Genomic DNA, 24600 nt, shown 5'->3' on the forward strand with positions numbered 1-24600 from the left:
GAGGGGGTAGTGGGTGGTTGTAGCATAAATTGAGGACACAAACCTATAATTTTTTGTGGAATTTTGTGCAAAGCAATTAACTATAATTAGAAAGCTCGATGAATAACTTTTTTTTCTCTCCCCCCCTTGCACATGGTTGAATATATAATTTCTCGTGGTTAATTGCCACACCACCCCTCATCTCCCTGAAGCGTGTTGAGGGTTGGGAGGGGGCGTGAAAAACTGTCCACGTGGGTGTGAGAAAAGCCCACAAAAATATGAGGAAAACACCCGAATAATTGATATTTACGCGTGGATTTTACTGAAATAACATAAAAATAATCGAGAGAGTTTGTTTTTTAAATTTATTTGGTGAATTTTATCACAAAATATTTGCAAAAGGTTGTTTTCATTTAAATGATTTATTTTGCAATTTATTTTTTTGAATGGGAGAATATTGGATTTCAATTTGTTTTCAATTGCAAATTACAACCGTTTTTTTGGATATTTTTCTCTTCATTTAGGTAAATACAGAATTTCTTTTTTTTAATTAAAAACTTCGTGGTAAGAAACCGATAGGAATTTTTAATTGAAAAATCCTAAAATAAAATTTCGCGAAGAAAATCTATAAAAGAAATTTTGGAAAATTATTTTAAAAATTCCTACAATTTGTCGAGTAAAAAAATTGAGAAAACTCTAAGAAGGAAATTGTATGGAAGCTTTTCAAAGAAATCAATTGAAAATTCCAGGAATTTGTGCAAAAATGGGTTATGTATTCAAAATAAATGAAAATTTCGATTTATTTTCTACTACCTACTTATTTTCTGAATGTTTTCTTGTTAAAAATTCTTCTTTCAGGCTAAACGGGAGTGAGGAAAATTAGTAGAAATATGTGGTAAAAGCTTCTCTTTGGGGAAAAGCTCCAAATCAGTTCATTTTGGGTTTTTTTTTTTTCATTTGAATATTTTTGATATATTTCCCAAACATTTACAAATATTCAAAATGAATTCCAACATTTTGGACTAATCTGAATATTTTACAAATATAAACCAAATATTTTCAAAGTAATTTGATTATTGAGAAATATATTTCGAATATTGGACCATTTTAAAAATTAACGAATAATCTGAATGGCAAATATTCTTAATTTTGGGGAGGAATTTCGAAAAATTCTGATTGTTTCGGAATAATTCTCATAAAATACGAATTTTTGGATTTTTTTTTAACAGAAAAACATTCTTTTAGGATCTCTGAAATGTAACTTAACTGCTTCCTTGAATCTTCATAAATTAATTTACAAGGGGTGTTTATCTGGCTAATCTATAGATATTTTTGGCGAATCTTAACAAATCATCCGAATCTTGGTGAATAATCCGGAGATCCAAAGATTCCTATTCAGATAAACTCCCCTTGTTAATTTATCTCATTGTAATAATTCATTTTACAGAGATTTTCTAAATATCTTGTTTATATCAATTTTCCCCCAGGCTCCCCTAAAACTTAAATATTTGCAAAATAAATTAAAATCTTCCATCAATACCGAATAAAGGTATGGTATTGATTACGTGGCGTAGAGAATAAAATGGTAGACAATGTGGCGATAGCTTTGAAAGAATAAATTCGCAGAATGTTGAGGAAAGAACCTTTTTTTCTGAGTGAGAATCCTCTTCTCCTTTCGCGCGCAATAAAAAGCCAAAGTTCTTTTTTCTTTTGACCCGGCTGAGGGTGAGAACAAAAATGGGAAGAAATATTGCGTCCAAATGGAAGATTGGCGCATAAATCTCAATGAAAATGAGGCAGAAGGATATCTTGTTTTATTTCTGAGGGAAGCTCTCTCTGGGCTCATGTCCTGGCGGGAGGTGTTCTCTTTAAGGGAGTATGGGGTAAGCTAGGGATTTAATTAGTTAGCACACAATCTAATGTTCTCACATTTTAATTGATTAAATGGAAGAGACGCGAGGGTTGTTTTTTTTTCATTCATCTCACACCGTGTTTTTCTTTCCTCTCTAAAGAGGTTAATTTGCAAAGAATTCTAATAGCGAAGGTACAATAATCTCGTGTTAAATTTTTAATTCATCCACACGTTTTCATCTTTTAAAATAAAGTGTTTTCTCTCTCACAGAGTATCAATGTCTTATTTTTGCTTGTTCTCAACTACTTTGCGAAATGCGCACGCAATTTACTCACTTTCAAAACACCTCTCGGATTAATTTGCTAAAACAATCATTTTATTAACACAACACATTGCAATCCTTTGCGAGAACATGATTCTAAACGCGGGGCTTGTGTGTGAAACATGCGTGTCTGCCTGCGGAAGGTTTTATTTTTTTCTCACACAATTTCCATTAATTTTTATTATTATTCCTTCTTTTTTTTTCTTTTAAATATATCTCCGTGGCTTCTGGTGATGTTCGAGGAAGATGAAAATGATTTTTTCTTCTTCTTCTCTTCCTTCGCTGCCACGAGAAGATATCTTTTCATCCATTTTATCTATTTTACAAATTCACTTTTTTTCTTGCTTTTCTCCTGCGATAAAGCTTTTCCTTCTTTAATATTAATTAGTTTCATTTTTTTTAAATTTATTTTAAATTTTATATTTGCTCCTAAACGAAAGAAAAACCCGCTCTCGTCTGAACATTTTTTTTGTGTTTTTTTTAGGATTGTCTTTCACGTATTTTTAATGAGAAACTTCTTGTTTTTTTTATCTTTCGGTCCATTTGCAAAAATTCCGCATGATTCCATTTAATATTTAATTAATATTTTTTTTTCAATTTGTAAAGTTCACCCAAAAAAAGGTTCTTGACTATAAAATTATTAATAACTAACTGTGTGCTTTCACCATACCCGGGGATTTGTTTAAACAGAAGAAAAAAAGAATTAATTCTCTTTGAGCTTTCTCAACAACCAGACTTGGGAGCTATTTCTTCAGGAGGAAAATCCTCAATTTTTTTTTAAAATTCTTTTCTTATAAAGGCTTCTAAGTCAGAAAAAAAATCCCCGGAGGTGCTAAAATGTCTTCTGCGTGAATTAACTATTTTTCTTTCATCTTTGAAATATTTTTTTTACACAATAACTCTCTGACCACTTACAAGCTAAACCACGATGAATTTTCTTTTTTTTTTGGGATTAAGAGATAAGTTTTTTGTTTGCTTCTACAGTAACATTAATTTCTTTTCTTTCATTTACCTTTTGCCCGCATTTGCTCCTTTTAAATTCCTTTCTGTTTGCCTCCTCAGCACTTTCTTAAAGGGACCAGCCCTTTTGGCGGAGGAAAATTCCTTTCTCTCTTGCTAATTGATATCTCGCTCGGACTGACAGAATAATTGCATTTCTGCGGAGCTTTCGTTTTTGCGGTGCCTCTCAGCAGATTCATCGCCACCCTACAAAATGATCATCCTCTTTCAGTGGCGCATTGTACCTGCAAAAAAGCCACGCAAAAGGAAGGAAAACTTTTAGACAGATGACATTTTATTTTGAGGATAACTTCCTGCATTTTTGCTGTGCAATTTTGTAGCCAGACTAAAAGGCATTTGAAGTGGGGGTAAAAGGAAAATATGGGGTGGTTATGGGGGTGGTTTTGCAAGAGAGAAAAGCTTTTAGTTTGTAAAGTGGAACGAAGAAGGAATTTTAGAAAGAATTTAACTTTGAAAGGATAAAATGTCTCAATATAATAGGTTGATGTTTTAATTTTTTTTAAAACTTTTATTAAACTATTTTTCCTCAAAATTCGGCTTGGAATTTTGAATTTGAGTTGCAAAAATTATAAAAAAGGAGTCTCGTCACTTTTGATCATCTCGTGAAATCGGAAAATTGACAAACAATCGCTCAAGAAAAACTAAAGAAACTTTTTTAGTTTTTATTCAAATAAATGAGAATAGTTTACCTAAAAACCATCCTTAATCTTCCTTTCCATTTTAAGCATTCAATCTATGATTTTTAGTGCAAAATCTCTAATTTTATTTGATAAAACGAATCAACTTCTTCGTAGAAAATTCTCTTTCTCTCATCTCTAGTTGTACAAAGAAAATTAATCTAATTTGAAATTTAAATAAACTTGAATGCGGCGTAACTCTTTCCCACCACTCAGTAACTCCTCAATCCTTTTTCTTCTTGTTTATTTTATTTGAGAGTCCTCCAAAGTATTTTTTTCTACCCATTCCCTCCATAGACGCGAAGTATATCCCATAAAATAAAGAGAGCGAAAGAAAAACTTTCTCTTTGATGAATTTTCTTTCACAAATTTCCTCAAAGAAGATTCTTTTGCTATATTTTCTTTTTCTCCCTTGTTTTTCTTTTATTTTTCTCCTATTTCTCAGTGTATTTGCAATGTAATCAAGTAGAGAAAATAAAGTGCAAAGGCGAATGGAGAAATAATAATAATAAAAAAAGCTCATACGTGTTTTTTGTGCTTTTCGCGGATTGAAAGTTTATTTAATCTTTATCTCTCTCACATAGAGAATTTTTGCGATTGCATTGAAGGATCACATCTCATTTTCCTTCTTAAAAAATAGAAGAAAATGTTGTTATGGGAGGAGCTTTTACTCCCATTTCCCGGAAATGTGCACCATCTCATGAAGAAAAAAAATAGAAGAGAAATCAATTGATGGAGATTTTCATGCTTTTTCCCATGAATATATGTAAGTGTAGAAAAAAAGCTCTCTCCCGGAAAGTTTCCTTCACAACATTTTTGATGGGATTGCTAGAGGCGGAAGTTTTTTGAGGGGGTTGCAAACTTCTTGTCTTTTACCTCAATATTTTTGTTGAAACATGAAACTTTGCATGTCCCTCCCCCTCTACCCACATTCCGTGGCAGGTGCAATCTCCGGCAGGGTGCACGAAGGAAGATTCTGATCCCCCAACTATCCCATTACTATGTGCTCCTCCTCCCCATTGAGGGTGGTTTGAGGAAGTTTCCTTGTTTGCACGTAAAACGTGAATTGCATTTTGTTGGTGCAACACATTTCTACAGCCGATAAATTGCACTGTCCTCGTTGGGGCGGATGCTTCAGGTAAAAATTTTCCACGTACAAATAAATGGGATGAAGCCCCTTCTCCTCGCGAACTTTGCCAGACAACCCCCTCCCTCCGCTTCATTGTGGTTGGGAAAATGATAAAATATCGTTAGACGAAAGTTTTTCACTTTTCTCGCCACTTCCCTGGCGCGCTCTCTCACCGCGAGATATATCCTTTTGTGTTTGCATCATTTTCCACCAACTTCCGCCGAAAGTTCCTTTCCAGGTTTTTTTTTTGAGAAAAAGCACAAAAAGCTCCCTTTCCCCCAAACAAGCAAACAAAGCTCCGAATTTTGTAAGAAAGGAAATTTATTTTTATTTGAATTCTATGAGTTTTTTTTTTAGCAAAGTTGTATTGCTGCACGAGGGATCATTAAAAGAATAAGGAAGAAAAGGAGAAGGAGAAGATCAGTAGTTATTTTATTCCTTAAAGATTACTAATTTGTATGGGGAGACAAAGAGAAGGAAGATGGTACTCACCAGACAATCCCACTGCGAGCACCTCAACGGGCAGGGAGCCACGACGTCGTGAGAGCAGAGCATCCTGATCTGTGCGACTTCGCGTAATGTCGCGCTTGAAGCGAAACCACGCAGAGCCACCGCCGCCGCCACTGCTGCTCGTTGTTGCCTCCTCCGTGAGGATGGGACTGAGAATCTCAGCACCACCCGATGAGCGTCGCCTCAGGAGCTTCTTGCGGCTACGCTGCTTCCCATTGCTCCGTCCCAGGGCTGCGAGATTCTCACACGGCATTGAGCTGCGTCGCTGAATGGACGACATGGTGGGAGCTGCACTGGCGGCTGCACTGCCATTGTCCGACTGACTACCCACGTCGACTGAGGCTGCAAGGACACACGTATGGGTTTCTGTGCGAAATTTCATGGACGATCGTAGGCCTCGTAGGCGCATAAAGGCTGGAACAGATGAGTAAAATTTTTCCATGAGCTCAAACATTCCGGCAAACATCCGGTGCACGTTGCATCAGGGAATGTTTGGGCTCATCTGATATTTTAGACATCAGTTCCAAGCTGCAAACTCAATCAATTTTCTTCTCAATATCTTCTCTATTTGTTTTTTTTTTTTATTTTCTTGGGAATTAATCAGGATTTTTTGTAACTAAACGTCCTTAAATATTGGCCTGATCTCTTGGAAGGTAATAGGAGCTGCTATCAGAGAAGGCTTCAACAGCTGCTTTCTGCTTTAAGTCCAGGCTCAAAAATCAGCTAACAGGAATAATCTGTAACGCCTGATCTTTTAGGAGTCTTTGAAAACTACAATTGGAGAAATCCTTAATATCTGTTAACAGTACAGGCCTTATGACGCCTGATCTAAACGTTCTTACGAGCCGATAGTTTAAATGATCTGAACGTAGGAAATATTGAAGCAAACGTCTTTAGAGATTTTGGTTTAACCGGTTTATCGCATATTTATGAATAAAATGCATTGAAGGTATTTGAATTCTTGCTCTGATCTTTAACAGGCTTCATTTAGTTGTTTAAGCCTGACGTACAATATTCTTGGGAAGAATTCGGCTTAGAGCTTAGAAGCAAAGATAACAAAAAGAAAAACTTCGTCAAGGATCTAGGGTTTATTCTCGCTTTTATATTCATGTTTGCTCCGACTTTTCTTAACTGTTCTGAAGTTCGTTCCTGCCCTTATCTTTACGCCTGTTTTTAATTTTATTTCCAGGCTTGTCTGTTCCTTTAAAAACTAACAAATTAACTAGAGACTAACTAATTAATTAACTAACTAAATAATTTAAATTAGCAAGCAAAGAACTCACTTATTTTGATCGCTTCCGCCGGCATTGAGCCACGTCTGACGAGATGATCACCACATGAGCGTATGACAAGGGTGACGGGCTCCTTAACAGGCGGTACTGTATCCGGAGCACGTGATGATACCCCAACAGTGGCTACAGGTGCTGATCCACGGCGACGATTGAGAGTTCTCCGTAGAATGGTGGGATCGAGATTCTCCTTCTGCCCCGGTACAATGGCTAACTTGGCTATCTTACTACTACCGTGTGGTGCAAAATCCTGATCAGATCGTTTGAAGCTCTCCTTTTTGCTTATCAGCACCCCACGTTGCTCATCCCCTTGCGATTCGGACGAGCTTGAACGACTCTCAGCGAGTGTTTCAGCACAACCACCAAGTTCGGCTGTTGTTGACATGTACCTTGCACGGATGTAGGGCTGAAGCGGTGGGAAAGTTTGCTGCCGAACAAGTTGCTTGGAAGCGGAGGCAGCAGAACTGGGCATTATGCTCGTATTGCCAACGCTCCCGCCGTGCATTACGAGATTGAGCCGATTGGCGCAAATGCTGTCCGTCATGGTGGCAATGCTGAGATCCGGAACGAGAGTTTCAGCACTCAGGGGACGTTCACGATCTGGCACACTCTCCCCCGAGGACCTGGCCCTGGGGCCGGAATCACTATCAGACGAAAGGAGGGAGAAGCTGTCGTCGAAGCGTGTCTCCACATCCTCCTGAATTGTACTCCCGGATGCACGCTCCTTCGATGGCAACACAATCCGGGGTGCATTGACGGGCATTGAATGACGTCTGTCGTGACGTGAATGCGTCAGCCGTGGGACCTGCAATGAGCTCCGTCGTGGAAGTTTAAATGATGTTGTTGGGATGAGAACTTCACTGCTGTCTGACAGTTCAATGCACGGTTCTTCCTCAACTTGTGCCTGTGCTGCTTCTATTTGCTCCTGAACATCCTCCTCATCTTCATCCTCTTCAAGGAGTTCGGCATCACTGATCTCCGTTCGGGTCTCTTCAGCTAGTTCTGCTGCCATACGAGATTCCCACTGAACTTGATTGTATTTCAGGAAGTTCATCATTCGCGTTGATAGATCTGTGTTCAGGAATCGATGCCACTCATCAAACAGGGGCGTCACGACGAATTTAATGAAGCCCACCTGGAAATTGATGGTTTTTGTTTTAAACAAAATGGCGCCAAAGGTAAAATGGCGTAATAACAAAATGGCGTCAAAAATTGAGTAAAAAAGAATCAAAACTAACCTGAATCTTGGGCACTGTTGTAGAGAAACGATCACAGAGCGATGTAACAGGCAGATTGAGTTGTCGCTCGTAGTCACCCTGTCGGAAGAACTCCTCGCAAACCTTCTGACTCCACTTCTTGCTAACATCCCACGGACGACAGGGGTTGCAGATGTCAGCACATTTGAGGGCAATCTGCAGAATGAATTCCCTGTGCTCTGCCTGTCTCATATCCAACGTTGATGTATTGAGGAAATTGCGGAATTTCGTGAGGAATTCCTGTTGACGCGTGATGTCGGTGGCGAGGATTAGAGAGCTTATTTGACGCTCGACTTCAGGTCGAATGTGCTGAATTTGTTCAGCTACACCACTCTCCAGGAGACAACCAACCGCCGAGCGCCAGTGGTGGTTCTCCAGAACACTCGTATTCTCATACAGTGCAGCCAAATGATTGGAGGTGGCAATGAGGAAGGGCTGATTGACGCCCGGATGATCGAGATCGTGTGTTACGGCACCAATGAGGGATGCCATGATCTCCAATGGTTCCAAATGTTCCAGGATTTGTCGTTCCTGCAGGAAGCAATGCATGGCCTGTGTGACGTCCGTAGCATGAATGGCGTTGTGGTATGGATTGGTGCTGTGGTAGCCCTCCTCGATCAGCGTGAATAATTTCCATAACCTAACTACATCTAAGTTGAAGTGGTCCAATAGGCCGTACCAATGGAACAAGTGAACACATAGAACAGGCAGTGATCGTCCTGTAACAACAACAAAAAAAGGAAACCTCGTTAACGAAACAGAAACATTTTGACGGGGGTTTTGTTGGTTAGTTTTTTACCTCCAGTGACCGTTTCGAGGGTAAAAGCGTTAAAACGCCAATTCCCAACTTGATTGAGGATGCACTGGACTTGGCCGTGGAGGATATCATCCAAAATGGCGACATCCTGCACTAAACTTCGTGTCGTCAGCTTCTTACGGCGTCTTTTGTGCATCGTGAGGAAGCGTCCGTTGCAGGCATGCCTCCTGCGTGGGCTCTCTTCAATTTTCGGTGGTGGTTGATCGTCACCACTGATTAGGGCTTCCAGGAGAGGACGATCTTTATCCGAATCAGACATCCGACGTGATGCTGCTGTCGCTGTAAGAAAGCAACAGAAAAGACGTAAAAAACTTTAAAAGGTAAGTTCGTTAAACCAAAATTTTGAATTTGAATTGAATTTGAATTTATTTTGGCATGCCCTATGGAACTACATGAGAACCTTAATGGACTATACAAAGAAATTTTACAATGTATTTGACTTACAAAACTAGGGGAGTTGCAATCGACCGGGGGACACGCTAACAGGGGAACTACGCCAAACTTTTCACAACATATTCCTTAAATTTACAAATATTTACACATTCTTTTACTTCTTCTTCTAACAGATTGTACTCTTTTATTGCTGTGTATTTTATGCTTTTGGTGCCATACTTCGTAGTTTTTGGCTTTATGTTGGCTATTACAGTTTTTTTTCTTGAATTGAGATTTCTTTTAATTACAATGTTTGTTTGTGTATGTATTTCATTTAGCACAATTTTATGCAAGTGCAAGAGACTATGCAATTTGATTAATTTATTTATTGGTAAGATATTAAACTCCGAATATAAGGTTCGACTCTCAGTAAATTTATTTAGATTGAAAATTGATTTTATTAATTTATTCTGACTTCTCTTAACTTTCTTAATGTTTTCTTTTTTGGTGCTTCCCCAAATGTGGGCACCATAACTTAAAATCGATTCACCAAGGGCGAAGTAGAGAATTCTCCGCAATCTTAGAGGAATTGCATTAGGGCTGTTTCTCTTTATAGTACCAATCAATGCATAAATTTTGCCCAATATGTTATCAACATGACTATCAAAACTTAAGTTATTATCTATAATCATTCCTAAGTATCTAAATTGAACAACCTCCTCTATTTTAACATTGTTGATAAAAATTCCAAGTTCATTTTCTCTATTGCCAAATCTCATTGCTTTTGTTTTTTTCTCATTAATAGTTATTTTATTTGTCTCAGCCCATTTCCTAATTTTATTTAGATCATTCTGTGTTTTTTCTTCTACATTTTTCGGAGATTTTCCTACATTAAGGATACAGATATCATCCGCATAAATATATAACTTTCCACTGATTCCTATAAGTTCTATATCATTTATAAACAAATTAAATAACACCGGACCCAGGCGGCTGCCCTGTGGCACACCAGCCGCACAGGGAAGTAGCTGTGATGTATAACCGCCACATGAGACCGCCTGACATCTGCCCTCCAGGTAGCTCCTCATCCAGTCAATCGCTCTTCCAACAAATCCATATTCGAAGAGTTTTCTGAGCAGGATCTCGTGCTCAACAGCATCGAATGCTTTTTTAATGTCAATGAAGATCGCAACACATGAGTTTCCCGCATCCCTTGCACACTGAACTTCCTCAACAAGGTCGCGGAGAGCCGCTGCAGTGGACGATTTGGGCCTGAAGCCGTATTGATGAATCGTGAGGATGGCATGTTCTTCAAGGTGTCTATTTATTTGATTTGCAACTACAGCCTCCAAGACCTTCGCCAGAACAGACAATACACTTATTGGTCTGTAGTTTGACCAGTCACTCACATCTCCACCCTTATATATAGGTGTAATTTTGGCAGTCTTCATGATATCCGGTACAATTCCAGTTTTAAGGCTTGTATTAACTAAATCTAATATATTGGATACCAAATTTTCCTTACAGAATTTTATTACATTTGTACTTATTCCATCTACCCCGGTCGATTGCGTGTTCTTCAAATTGTTTATTATTCTCAGGATATCGCCCTCACTTACTTTTTCAAAATTAAATTTACAAGTGGGATAATTGCTTACAACAATTGTGTTATTCGGAAAAGTCTTTATAAAGTCTAAGCCAACATTTGCGAAGTATGCATTGATTTTATTGAGAGTGTTATTTTTTTCATTGTCTTCAACATTTTTAAATATATTTACAATTTTTTTCTTTGATTTTCGCCCATACACTATTTCATTTAACGTCTCCCAATTCTTCTTTATATCACCATTGTCTTTCTCAATTTTTCTTTCAAAGTAATTTTCTCTACCTCTATTTTTATTATTTTTCACAGCCTTACACCAATATTTATATTCTATTCTGACTTGGTCATTATTTGGATCTTTTCTCAGTTTATTGTACCAACAATTCTTAATTTTAACAAGCCTCTGGAGGTCCCTATCAACCCAACCTTTCTTTATACAAGAGTTTTTAACTAATTTCACATAAGAATTTGCAGCAATTTCTTTTTTGAGATAGTCTATAAAATTATTTGTTTTTTCATTCACATTATCACCATTGCAGATATATTTTTGTGATTTTAATTTTTCATTTAATTTGAAATAATTGATTCTTTCTATTTTTCTAACTGTATGCTGCTCTTCAATAATATTTTCACAATTTTTTGCTTCTCCAATAATCACAGAATGATCAGATATGTCTAATTTTAAGTAGAATAAATTTAGCAAAATACTCAGGTTGTTTGAATAGATGTGATCTAATAACGCGCTGTTGGGCTCTCTAGTGACCGTATTCTCATTACACAAAACAAAACTTTCACTAAGCATAACATTCAGTAGCTCATGGGCATGCTCTTTGATATGTTTTTCTTTTGAATTGTAGTTGATGTTAAAATCACCAAAAATTAAAGAGTTTTTGTTCTTCATATCATTCAATTGTCTCCCCAATAGTTCAAGAAAAGCACTAATATCTTCTTTTTTATAACTTGGTGGCCTATACACTGCCAAGATTGTCATTTTTTCATTCTTGAGTTTTATTTCTATTGTGAGAAAGCTATTAACATCATCACTAACACTTGAAATTAATCTGCAGTTGTATTTGTTGTGGACAAAAATTGCACAGCCACCACCTGTTCTTTTGGATCTCCCTGCATTGAAGAGCTCATAATCACACATATTTATATATTTTTCTTCTTCTGGCTTAATCCAAGACTCAGACACAATCACTACATCAATTTTTTTATTTAGAATTTTTAAAATTGCTTGCAATTCACACATTTTATTCTTGACACTCCTCGCATTTAGATACATGAATTTCAGAGAGTTTTCACTTAGCGTAACACTATTTATTTCATCAACTTCTTTAATGCATGGATTATTTTCGAGAGAGAGACTGCAGATATTATTGTCAATTAAATTTATCCAAGTCATTTTGGTGTTTCACAAAGGTCACCCTTCCTGACTCATCCTTCTTCACATGCAGCACTCCCCCGCGAATCCAAACATATTTCACAGTACCTTTCCTACGGAGATCCCTGGCTTTTTTAAATAGGAGTTGAAAATATCGTGTGAGGCTCTCGTTCACGTATATTGGTTTATCATCTCCATTCTCTGTGATGTCACGCGCTGTGATGAATTTTTTCGCTTTAATCGCTTCTCTGTAATTTTTCAATACATCCGCAGAGATCTTTGGGTCGAGTTTAGATACTTCAATCATACACTCATTGGAGGCTTTATTGCTGTGATTTATTACTTTTAGTGATGCTCGCTTTATTGCGTCACTTTGCACAGATACCCCCAACTTCTCACATATATTGCCAAAAATAATCTCTGGATTAATAACTGGTCCATCACGTGGTGGCAACCCACAGATCACGAAGTCGCCCCTTTTCTTGGATTGCCTTTCCGTTTCCAAAGAGATCGTTGTGGAAACCACCTCCATTCTCAATTTTTCATTTTCACCTGCCTGCTTGATAATGCAATCATTGAGCTGGGAAATCTTTTTATTCTGATCCTGAATCATTGATTTAATTCTTTCAATCTCATTTTGCAGCTCTTCAATTTTATTGTAAATCTTCGACCATGTGGTATCATTGACTGGTTGATCCGGCTGTGATAGTGAACCACTTTTTGCACCTCGTGCACATTTTTCATCCGCAGATGCTTTCACCTTGCTTAGTTTTTTATCAATCACGAGAAGCTCATCCATAATTTCTGTTACATCCTTAGATGATCCCGCATTTCCGCTCACAAACACCTCATCATTGGTAGAGCTCGTAGATTTTCCTCGCGACTTTTTTGGTGCAGTGGGAATTTTACTGGTGCTCAATCTCCTACATCTGGCACAATTCCATTCACTCCTATCACCAAGTGTCTTAAGATCAACACCCGCACAAGCCAAATGAAAGCAAGCACTACATATTTTACACACAAGTGACTTTGACGCCTTCTCCCTGTCGCGGATCGGTCGATCACAATTCTCGCAATTAACTTCCGAAACGTCCTCCTCTCCAGCCATTTTGATTGCAACTTGATTGATTGATTTGCAATTGATTTGAATTTTGAATTTTACTGGAAATCCGTTTAACGAAAGATTGGAGCAACTTTTCATAGTAAAAAAAAATCACATTGAAGGGCTCTGAACGGAACGTACAGAAGCCCTAATCTGACTCTGGGGGGCATTAATTGAATCTCCACGAGGCGAGAGACAAAAGCCATCGACAGGCATACAATTTGTAATTGAATTTCCCTCAAGACATCCTCCCAACTTTCACGCCAATTTGCATGTGCCCCCAACCTTCCCTGCTCTAGCATAGAGAGCATCATGATGAATGTCTCTTCATCCCTTCCACCCTTAACTCAACACATATCGATTTTCCCCTGTGAGCTCCCTTCCCTTAAGATGATCCTCCACCAGTCACCAACCCTAAGGGAGTCTTCTTAATATTCACAATGGCACCCCCTGGCAATTGTTGTGAAGCTTCACTCTCGGAGAGCTTTCCGTTCGCAACGACAAAAAAAGCTTAAAGAGTGGATGTGGATGGATGAGCACGTTGACGAATGATTCTTCTGCTTTCCTCCTCCACCCACCACCTCACAACCAGGTGCTCTGCCCACCCACCTCCTTAAGAAGGGTGGATAAGAAATGCATCCCTATCATGCATTCTTTCTGCAACAAAATTCTGTTTGAGACAACTCTTCGCATGCATGGACGCGTGACTTGGCAAAGCTTTTATCTTATACGGAAAAGAAGTTTTTTTTTAAACTTTCCTTTTAGTAATGTTACAAAATTTTTCAACTGATGCTGACAATCTCAGCGTAATCGGTGTGATAAAATGCATGTTTTATCTACAAAATACTTAGGAAAAGAAAAAAAAGAAGGAAGTAAGGTAGAACGACACGTTTTGCTGGGAGAGCTCTGTTGGAAAAGCTCTGCTGTAGCTACACTTCCTCAGCAAAACGTGCAGAGAAATTTTATTTTAAACTATAAAATTTCAAGAAGAGAAAATTAGAAATTGCGGAGACGCTGAAAATTCATTTTTTAAGAACTGCAAAAAATTTTTTTTCTAACTGCAAAAAATGCAATTTTCATTTCTTATTAAAAGAAAATCTCCCTGAGAGAGATTTAAGATTAAAATCTGTAAAAAAAAAAGTTGAGAAGAAAATTCTGAGCTTTGGCGGTCGAAGGAAAGAGATTACATTCGTACAGAGCTGTCGTGTGCATGAATGCATTAATTAAAAGGTGATTTGTGGACACTTTGGGTTGTCCCCCCTTCCTTGTAAATTAGTTTTCCCGCCAATTACACCTCCCAAGAACTCTCTTATCGCACTCACGTATCGACAGATTGAAGGTTGGTGCACAAAGTGCGAAGTAATATAACTTTTGTAATGAAACATGCAAATAAATTTGCTTCTTTGTCTCGTGCACACACCATTCAATGTCTCCCTGCCAACAAATACGTCCCACCCTCCCGCAAGACGGAGACTTTTGCCAAGTTCCTGAGCGGAGAATCATCATCCTCCGTGGGGAGCATCCGCGTGGTTTTTCATGCAATAAATAATTCATGAATTGAGTGAGAGAAATTGGGCAGAGAGCGGTATGTGGGTGGATGGAGAAATTAGCAATATAATCAGCAATTTTTAATTTATTGTCAATCATTGACTTTGATTTATTTGAATTTCGCGCCTAAATCAATTTGTTTCTCATGATGTTTGTATACATAAAACACAATGGCCACGAACTGGCTAATTGAGGTGTAAATTGAAATTCAAATTAACCATCAAAAAGAAGATTTTTGCATGGAATGTGCGTTCCGTGAGTTGATTACCAAACACACCGCGCGCGGTACGCTGAAGTGACTTTGACGTATATATATTTGAGGAAATGTGACTGGCTCCTCAACTTCCGTATAAGATGCTTCGTGTGTTGGATGAGAATAAATTACCCAACATACAACCGTTACCACCCGACAGAGTCTTTTGCACTGAACCACATGAGGAAATTCACTGAAAGAGCAGCAAAACAGCAGCAGCAAAAAATGTGGGAAAAGTGAAATTTACGGGCACTTTTGGGGAGAAAATTTGTGGCATCCACCAGGCGCCTCCACTGCAAAAAAGCTCAGCGGTCCGATGAATAATGAAGTGAATTTCACACGCTGTACAGTGAAAAGTAAATGCGCGGGGAAGAATCCACCACAACATATCGCAACTTGAAGGATTCTCCCAAAAGTGATGTTTGCACGCTAATAAATTATTTATACGACCGCTCTTGCGTTTTCTTTCCACCCCCTCTGTGCCCCCAGCGTCGCAAAAATACCGCATGCCACACACGGGGGAATTTCATTGAGAGAAATTGTCGCGATGGAGGCGCCTAGTGGAAGTTTTTGTCATATTTATGTTTAGTTTAAACGTATAGTAATTGACCTGGCGCCTCCACTGCAATTTTTCATTTAGTTTGTACATAGAAAGAAAATTTTGTTAGAATCATTAAGTGAAAACAACATTCTGAGCTGAATTAATTTTCTTGATAAAACCAGGCGTCTCCACTGTTAAAATGTTTTTCTTAAAATTATTTAATCGTGTTGTAAGACTAGGCGCCTCCACTACTGCATAATATGAATTTATTTTTTTTCAAATTCAAATATTTGGTAAAACCAGGCGTCTCCACTGTTAACTTTTTAACCTTTCTTACGCTAATTTGAAAGGTATTGACCAGGCGCCTCTACTGCTAAAGTTTGATCCATTTTTTTTATATTTTAAACTTTACTTTAACCAGGCGCCTCCACTGGAATCAATTGCTTATTCAGAAATTATCTCATAAAGTTTCAGTACAAACTGACAAGTAAAAAACTTACCAGGCGCCTCCATTTCATTACTGCTTACATTTAATTCTTAATAATTAAGAAGAAAATGCAATATTCGAATTAATCGATACATTCGAAATAATCTAAAATGTAATAATAATGTGCAGAAAATTCAATCTTGAATTTAATCAAATTATCTATTAATTAAATATCTATATTGAATCAATTTCTGTAGTAATTACAGGAAATTCCCTTCCAATATATTCCCAAAATTCTCCTCAAGAAACATCCCATCGTCCTTCTGCATGAAGTTCAATTGTGTTGAAGCGTCTTATCCCCAATTAAATTGTATATAACGTTAAGGTAGATATTATTTTAAATTGAGAGATTGTAAATGCTGCAGTGCGGAACTACGGAAATTCATTTTGAGAACTAGAGTAGAACCGAAATGTAATTAAGCTGACTAGTGGAGGACACTCGCATACCTACATACATAACATAATATTCCTCGAAATATGGCGTACAAGATCAATTGCCATGGGATTTATTTGTTGACTGTCGCCTGTCATTTATCATCATCGACAAATTGGACGTGCAAAAGGCTCCCGTTGAGTATTCTGCAGCAGCAGCAGCAGCCGAGTGTTTTGGTGCTGCTTCAACGGGGACCTCCCGTTGGGCTATTTCTGTCCTCACTCACCTGCGGACGCACCTTCGCGCGAGAGAGGCTAATTGCGGAGACTACTATGCACGGAGGAAAGAATGAAAAAAAAAAGCTATTCGCAAATGGCAATTGCGGGTGTCACATAGACTACGAAGCGAGGTACTTCACGGTCAAATGCAAAAATATTCTCTCAGTATGAATCGTCGTAAATTTTCCCCATTTGTCGCACCAAACAAAAAGGCCTCAATTTGCAAAAATTACCTTCACACGGAATAGGGAGATGAGAGGAGTGAGGGTGGTGCGCAATTTACTTCATTTGCAAGGAGATGTGATGGAGAGATTGGTGCGGAGATTGAAGGCGTGCAAAAAAAAATATGAGGAGAAAATAGGTGACTGCATTACTATATGTAGTCATTATATGTAGTGTTATTAATAATGGCAATTAAGTGAACAATTTTGCATGAGCCATGACTTGCGCCGTACGTAGATTACATTGTAAATTTCAATCTAACACGGCAAAATGGCAAATTATTACGCTTGGAAAATGTGCTATATGTGTGTGATAATAAATCCACCATCACGTAATAGAATTTAATGCCCACCATCTGTCCAATTGGTGTTGATGAAGAAATTGCAAGCAATGCCACTGCGAAACATCCTCCTCCATCTTTTTTTCACTCTCAATCTTTAAATAAATATTGCGTTTTCTTTTCTTAATTTTGTATAAAGAAAAACAGAGAGAAAAACAAAACAATTAATCATGTTTTCATGCAATATTTTTTTTGTATTTATTAATTTATTTACATTTAATATGCAAAATGTCTACGAGAGGATTAACAATTCAACATTGATCGACAATTTATCATGTTTAATGTACGAGGAAATTTGTTTACAAAGCAATTTCCACCTTACATTTTCCATTGCGTGTGGAAGATTTCTTCGTGTGAAAATTGCAATTCAAAATTTTCAATAAACTGTTGTTTTTCTTCTTGTGAGTTTTGCCCTAAATTGAGTTGTTTTTCTTTTGATTTAACAATTTTTAATTTATTCCTAAGTTTGTAGGTTAATTAAATGGCGATGTTTTATAGCGTCCTTGATGTGAACATAACCTTACTTTATTTGAAAAAAAAAATACAACTGAAGTATTTATCTAAAAGTTGTATTTTTACAGTGGAGGCGCCAGGTCGTGTTCTTAACAGAAGAAAAAGATTAAAAGTTAACTTTAAAAGGCAACAAACTAATGAATATTTGAATTTTTGTCTAGAAGAACTTTTCAAGAGAATTTTCATCAGAAGCTTTCACAGATTATTCTTTTTTTTTAATAAATTTTTTAGATAATCAGGCTCTGACTTTTGTACAAAAATTCCGTTTTTTCGTTTTTATTTTTTGAAATAAATTCAGTAAATTCAATGGAAGACGTTTTAACTTTCTTTTCCTATCGCTTTATGACAGATAAATAAAAATATTCTTTCAAACATTAATAAATTCTGAGAGCATCCACAAGGAATGACGTTGTGGCATAATCTTGAAATGTCTTCCAAGAAATGGAGTTGAAATTCAATTTATAATGAATTCTACGAGTTCACCGCATAAATCTCACATTCAATCCCAAAGTGCAGTAAATTGTTGGATATTCTGGGTCATTTGAGGGGTGTCAACATGTTTAATTTGAAAAGGAATTTCCAATTCAATTCGCCATATTCGTATCAATTCTCTTCTTAAGTGAGGAATTCTGACATGTTGAGGTTTTGCAGAGAAACCATCGAAGTGGAAGGCAACTCCTCACACCTGTGTGCACCTTAGAGGAGAAAATTCTCCTGAAATGCTAATCATTTTCACTTGATTGATATTCTCGGTATTCTCGATATATGAGAACCATTTTGGGGAGAAACTTGCCCCGTGAAATTTTGGTCAAAGAACCTTCATTTCTCTGTCAGATTAATTGGACCACAACTCCACTAAATATATCATAGTTCTCCCAACTAAAATACAAATTACAACTCACTGAGCGTTAAGTAAAATCACGAGTCATTCTAATTGGTCTGCCTGCACTTGCAGTGAATCATAAAAGTGACCCACTCAAGTGCCTATTAATTCCTCTTTCTTACCGCGTTTTCATTATTCATCGCCTTTATGACACACAGTGCAATGGAATGAGAAAAAAACATTCAATATTGCATTTTAATTGCATACTATGGGGGCGTTTTTGGGTGTTTACAGCTCGATGCTAAATTTTAATGAGCTTTAAAGGGGGACAAAACTGTATTTTTGGTGCTTTTAATTCATATTTTCAAATTTTATATTTTTGCATAAATTTCACTACTAAATTGCCAACAAGTTGCATATTGTGTTGGAATTTCTATTTAAATTTATCTAAATTCGGTTTTGAAGTATTTCTTCAGACATTTTTCACTAAAATCTCTTAAAGTTGTACGTTTATTAGGATAAAAGCTTACGAGCTTTTTCTATAATGTTTATTGTGGAATATTTAAAAATTAAAATTCTCTATTTACAATTTAATTTAAAATTGTTCTGATATTTTCTTTTGTTAAATCTTTAGAAAAAATATCACTTTGGAGCTTTTCTCTTCAATAAAAAAAACTTTCCAAAATAAAAATTTTAAAAATGCAAATAAACCAAAGTTAGAGAAGTTAAAAACACTCTCAAAATAAAACATTAACACCCACACGCCCTTAAGAATAAGAACAAGAAAAATAGAAATAAACTCCGCATGAAAGACAGGGTGGGAGCTTAAAAAGGGAGATCGTGTTCTGCACATCAAAAGCTCAATTGGGGATGATTTGTCATGGTGAAAAGTCCCACGGAAATATTTTGACAAACAGATTATGTGTGTTGTATTCCACAGAAGAATGAATGACATGCATCATGTCGAGGAAAATTGTCTGCACGTCCTCGCAGGAGCTTTTTTTTCCTTCCTCCACATATCGTAGGGGCGGCTCGAAAGCTCAAAGTCGCGCAGAGTGACAGAAATAAGACACTGCTGAATGTACTTGCGCGAGGGGGGTGGGGTGGGGGTGAAAAGTGTCGCAATGTATCAAAAGTTTGTATGCTATAATATTTTATGGCGTTCTCTTCAGTTTATGTTGTGGGTTGACGGGCAAAAATCACGTTTTCGATAAATTTTCTCAACCACCACCGACAAGTGCGTGCTCGTCCTCCTCGCAGTTGTGAGGGTGGAAGAATATATATTGTGGAGCTTAGAAAAATTGCTTTTTATCAACTAGATGCCACTGAGCAAAAATTCAATTGAAATTCTACGCGAAAATGGGAAATTCTCTGTCGCAGAAAAAAAATTCAGAGTGAAGGAAATTTTTTGCTCATCGACTTTTGAAAGTTTTTAATTATTCGCAACAGTCGGAGTAGATTATTGCTGTGATTAAAAACAAACATTAAACGACACTTTCCTCGTGAAAATTCCCATCTTAACCATCCCCAACATCATCTCTCCTAGGTAGTTTATCAGTTTAATTGACAGCCTGCGAGAGTTGACAAAGTTTTCTCTTTTGCAATCTGTTCCTCCTCAACATTGTAAACTTTTCTCCCAGCATTGAGCATGAATATCTTTTAGCAAATAAAAACATCCCTCACTCAGCTTTTCCTCCCCCCCCCGTCCTTAACTCTTTTTGCATTTTGTAATAAATTATAATTAATTCGTGCACAGAAAGCTCTCCAATTAATGGCAGAGAGTCAGGGAGTCCTCGAAAAAAAAACGAGAAGCTTTTTCAACGCTTCTCATTAAAAGAAATTCTTAATAAATACAACTTCCTTTTTTTGCTAACTCAACTGTACCATTTTTTTGCGCAATGATTCCACTAAGATGAGCAGAGAACGCACAAAAAATTCTTTGAATTAATTCTTTGCATTTTTTTTTAATTAAAAGTAAAGTATTAAAGTGTGAAGAATTTTTGTGAGAGAAACTGCAAAAACAATATAAATTCGATATAGTTGGCAAAAGCCCTCGAGTTGTACATAGCTAACAATCTCGTATGGATATTGAGTTACAGCGTCAAATATAGAGAGGAGCTCTGGATGCAGCAAAACCTAATTATGTTACCCACTCCCCGCACCCGGGCACTTGCACAAACTTTTTAATTACAGACTATGTCTATTAAAGAACCATGATACTCTCTCCATTTCTCACTCCCTCATGGTTATGGGGACGATCCTGTTGGGGCGGAGGGGGTGGTTTTCACGTGCGCATTTGCCAATTTGGAGCATCAATTTGTGGCTTCCGCCCCAGTGAGTTTCAACAGAGAGGGGCTTCTTTTTGAACTTCTCATCTGCCCCAGTTGATTGGATCACATAATTGGACAACAACAATCTCCTCTTTTCTCTCTATATACAATCGGCCCTATCAATTCCCATCGAGCGTACCGTCCGTAGTCAAGGGGATGGAATATTTGGGAAGTTTTGGGGAAGCAGCTCTCTATCTATTCAATACTCCTCTTCTTCTGTTCTTAAACTTCTCCATTATATACCCCCGAGATCGATATTAGAATTAAGCTCAATGATTGCAGTTGATTTAATTTTACTCTATGTACTCATATATAGTCAATACAGAGAATATTTAATAGCTATATGTGGAAGGTGCTCATGCAAATCTAATTTATTTCCATTCAAAAACTATATTGTTGAATTTATCAAAATCGATTTATTTGAATTCAATTTTCTGGAGGAAAATGTAAACGATATGCAAAGTTAACATAACCCCAAAATATTTCAATAAATGCAGAAAACTAAATTAATAATCACCTAAGAATGTCAAGATTAATTAAAATGGGTTTGCTCCAACTTAGAGAAGAATATAACTGTGAAAATAATTTCATTTAATTAATCTTTCTTGAAGAAAATCGAATAAAAAATAGCAATTGATATAGCAGAGAAAACATAACCTCAAAAATTTTAAATAAATCCAGATAACTGAATTTTATTCCAATTATTGATGTTTAAATTGATGAAAATCCGTTTGCTCAAGCTTAATGAAAAATATAGGATAAAAAATCTCTGGAAAAAACTTTTCCTAGAAAAAAAATGAATGAAAACTTTTGCGAAATGAAAATGAAGAGATTAACATGACATGTTTTGAGGTTAAATTCGCATACAAATGCTTTGAGCAAATTTTCCACACAATTTCCCTCTCAAAACACACCATAATTTCCTTTTGAAAGTAATTTATCACATGCAGTTTAAGCAGGAAATTCAAAATTTTGTATTTTCAACATTCTATTTTCATCATACGAGGAGAGAAAATTCCAAAGTATAATTAGTCATTATTTTGCAAAATAATTTAACTAAATAACTAAAAGCAAAAATACTTTAGGAATTTATAGAGGAGAAGCAAGAAAGTAATAACTAATTCTCAACACATATTTTTGAGACACTTCCCCACGTAAAGTCTGTTGAAATCCCAAAATAAATTTTCCTAATGGCAATATATTTCTCCACCCTCCCTCTCCCCCCACGAAACACTTCGTTATGTATTTCCTTTATGGATATTTTGCCAATATGTTTCGGAGAAGAACAAATAATTCATGCGATGTTGTATTGCCCACGCTTGTGGAAAATGTCTGCAAAACATTTTCTCTCGTTTTTTTTTGTAAACGTTTGATGTGTAGTTTTTTTTCATCTTTAGAGTGGCAATATTGTGAGAAAATGCAGGTGTTTTTCATCTTGAGGGTACGAGAGTCAGAAGGAGGGTGAAAAAAAGCCGCGCTCATTAGCAATTTTCATGTGAATTTCCCGCAAAATGTTAACCCACATGGATGGATGATGTTTGATAATAAATTCACGCGTGCTTTTGGCCCCGGAGTATTTTCATCCGCATCTACATTTTACCATCCAAACTCCCAACTATGCATACTAATCACCCCCAAGTCGATTACATCCCTCAATTTGCATAAATTACATTAATTACCCACCACCCTTTCAAAATGGGGACTTTTCCCACCCCACGTGTACGCGAGCTTAACCCCGTCTGCAAATGCAACGCAAATTAAGCCTTTCTGCCGCAAACATTCTTCGTCTTCCGTTCTTTTCCCGTGAGAGTCTCTGCGTTGTGTGGAAATTCAATTAGAACATTCCACGGAGGCGCCTCGGAAGCTCAACAAAAAAATAAGGATTGCAAGGAGTCATCCTGCAAATTCCAATCGTCACACCAACCACACAAGAAAATCCCGATAAGTATTTTCCCTGTGGGGGTTGGAAGTGCTGGTGGTGCACGTTTGAGCTTTAAGCTGCCCCACGTGTGGACGCAAAGCTCCGTGCTCACGAGGATTATAAATCGTATGTGTGCAGCTGTCTATTGGTACAAGCACAGAGAGAGGAGTGTGTTGAAGCCCTACAGCTCAAAAGGGGGATTCTGTTTGTTGCTAAATACAACATTATCAAACAATGAGGATTTATGTACATACAAAAAAAAGCTCCGAGTAAGTCAATATAGAAAATCCCTAATAATGAGAAAAATTGGGAAGAATTTGAAAGAAATGGTTTAAATAGCTAAATTTTTATTAAATTTAACACTTTAAAGATTTTTTTCAGTCATAAAAATTATTTTATTTTAGGCTGAGCAAGAAAAGTTCTTGAGAAGAAAATTAAGCACAAAATAATCAATTGTTTGTTAATTAAAATCCTACTGTATACTTCTAAATAAATTCTCCTAAATGCTCCAGTTAAAGCTTTAAAGCTTGTGCTTTTACACCAAAGAAAAAACACAAAAAAATCCCTTTAACAAGCCACCTTAACCCGCAGAAAAGCTCAAACTTTCACGAAAGCTTTAAGACATATTTTTTCTCATTTTATTTAACTTTTAAAACAAAGTAAAAAAGAACAAAAAGTCTTTGATTTTTCATTACAAAACGATTCTCAAAAAAAAAGTTTTGCAACTCTTTTTTTTTCGGTGTAAGAAAAACATTTGTGAGATACATACCCGAGAAGAGAATGCCTACGAGAGAAAAGAGAAAGAAAAAGAAAACTTAGTGAAAAGAGTTACTTTTGGGGGTAAGAGGGTGAGAGTGGAGTGTGTAAAAAAAGCTGGAGGATGGAAATAAGAAAAACGGGCAAAGAAGAAAAGCTTGAAACACGTAACAACAAATCGCAGGGATGAAGCTCCAATTTATACCATTAATTTAAATCGCACACATTGCGCGCGAAGGAAAGCTCATCAAGCTATGGGTGGGTGCGCCACCCCTTGTTCCCCCACGAAATTCTCAATGAAGAGAGACGAAGATTTATGTGCATTTTCACTTGTTCGCGCGTGGAAGAAATATAAAAGGCAAGAAGGGAAAAAAAATGGAAAATTTTGCGGTGAAATTTATTCAAATTTGGGAATAATCGAAAGACGCGGTGACACAAGACACGTTGACAGACATAAAAAGCAATGAGGGGTGAGCTTTTTCTTCTTTTTTTTAAGAGTTGACTGAGAGACAGAAAAATTCATTCACATCCCACCTCCTTCAGAAGAAGGGGAGAAGGGTGGGAAAAGCAGCACAAAACATCTTGAGCGTTGAGAAAAAAATGTTGTGTGGAAGGGAATGAAGAGGATCACACACATATTTCATTTTATTCTCTACAATTTAATATTTGGCCCAGAGGGGGTTGAATTAGACGACGAAGGGTGTGGAGCTTTGATGCCAAATGGAATGTTTTGCATTTTTCTCTAGATAAATGTTGACTTTAATTAAAAACTTTCTCACTCACAGACTTTTCTCGTGAAAATTGAGTGAGTTTTTCCTAAACACGCGTTTCTCGAATTCGCTCATCGTTACTTCTTCACCCCACACTGTGCTTTTAACTCATCCCCAACACACCCCCATACAC

The 24600-nt window shown here is 37.0% G+C and overlaps 1 protein-coding gene across 8 annotated transcripts in view; it reads right to left on the minus strand.

The window, feature by feature from the left end:
• Positions 1-412: 412 nt before the first annotated feature.
• Positions 413-24600, minus strand: part of LOC129793686 (uncharacterized) — a 110834-nt gene continuing 86646 nt past the window's right edge. For 3 of the 8 annotated variants that reach the window (XM_055833874.1, XM_055833872.1, XM_055833868.1), the window contains 6 exons: positions 23711-23725; positions 8834-9130; positions 8017-8753; positions 6773-7913; positions 5472-5903; positions 413-3397 (listed from right to left, as the gene is read on the minus strand). In XM_055833874.1, the coding sequence (XP_055689849.1) occupies positions 3381-3397; positions 5472-5903; positions 6773-7913; positions 8017-8753; positions 8834-9130; positions 23711-23725 (2639 nt within the window). In that variant the 3' untranslated portion in view covers positions 413-3380. The remainder of the gene's footprint in view (positions 3398-5471; positions 5904-6772; positions 7914-8016; positions 8754-8833; positions 9131-23710; positions 23726-24600) is intronic. The other 5 variants (XM_055833876.1, XM_055833871.1, XM_055833875.1 and 2 more) reach the window with 3 other exon arrangements.

Source organism: Lutzomyia longipalpis, chromosome 3 (assembly GCF_024334085.1).
Source record: "Lutzomyia longipalpis isolate SR_M1_2022 chromosome 3, ASM2433408v1".
In the NCBI taxonomy this organism is placed as follows: Eukaryota; Metazoa; Arthropoda; class Insecta; order Diptera; family Psychodidae; genus Lutzomyia; species Lutzomyia longipalpis.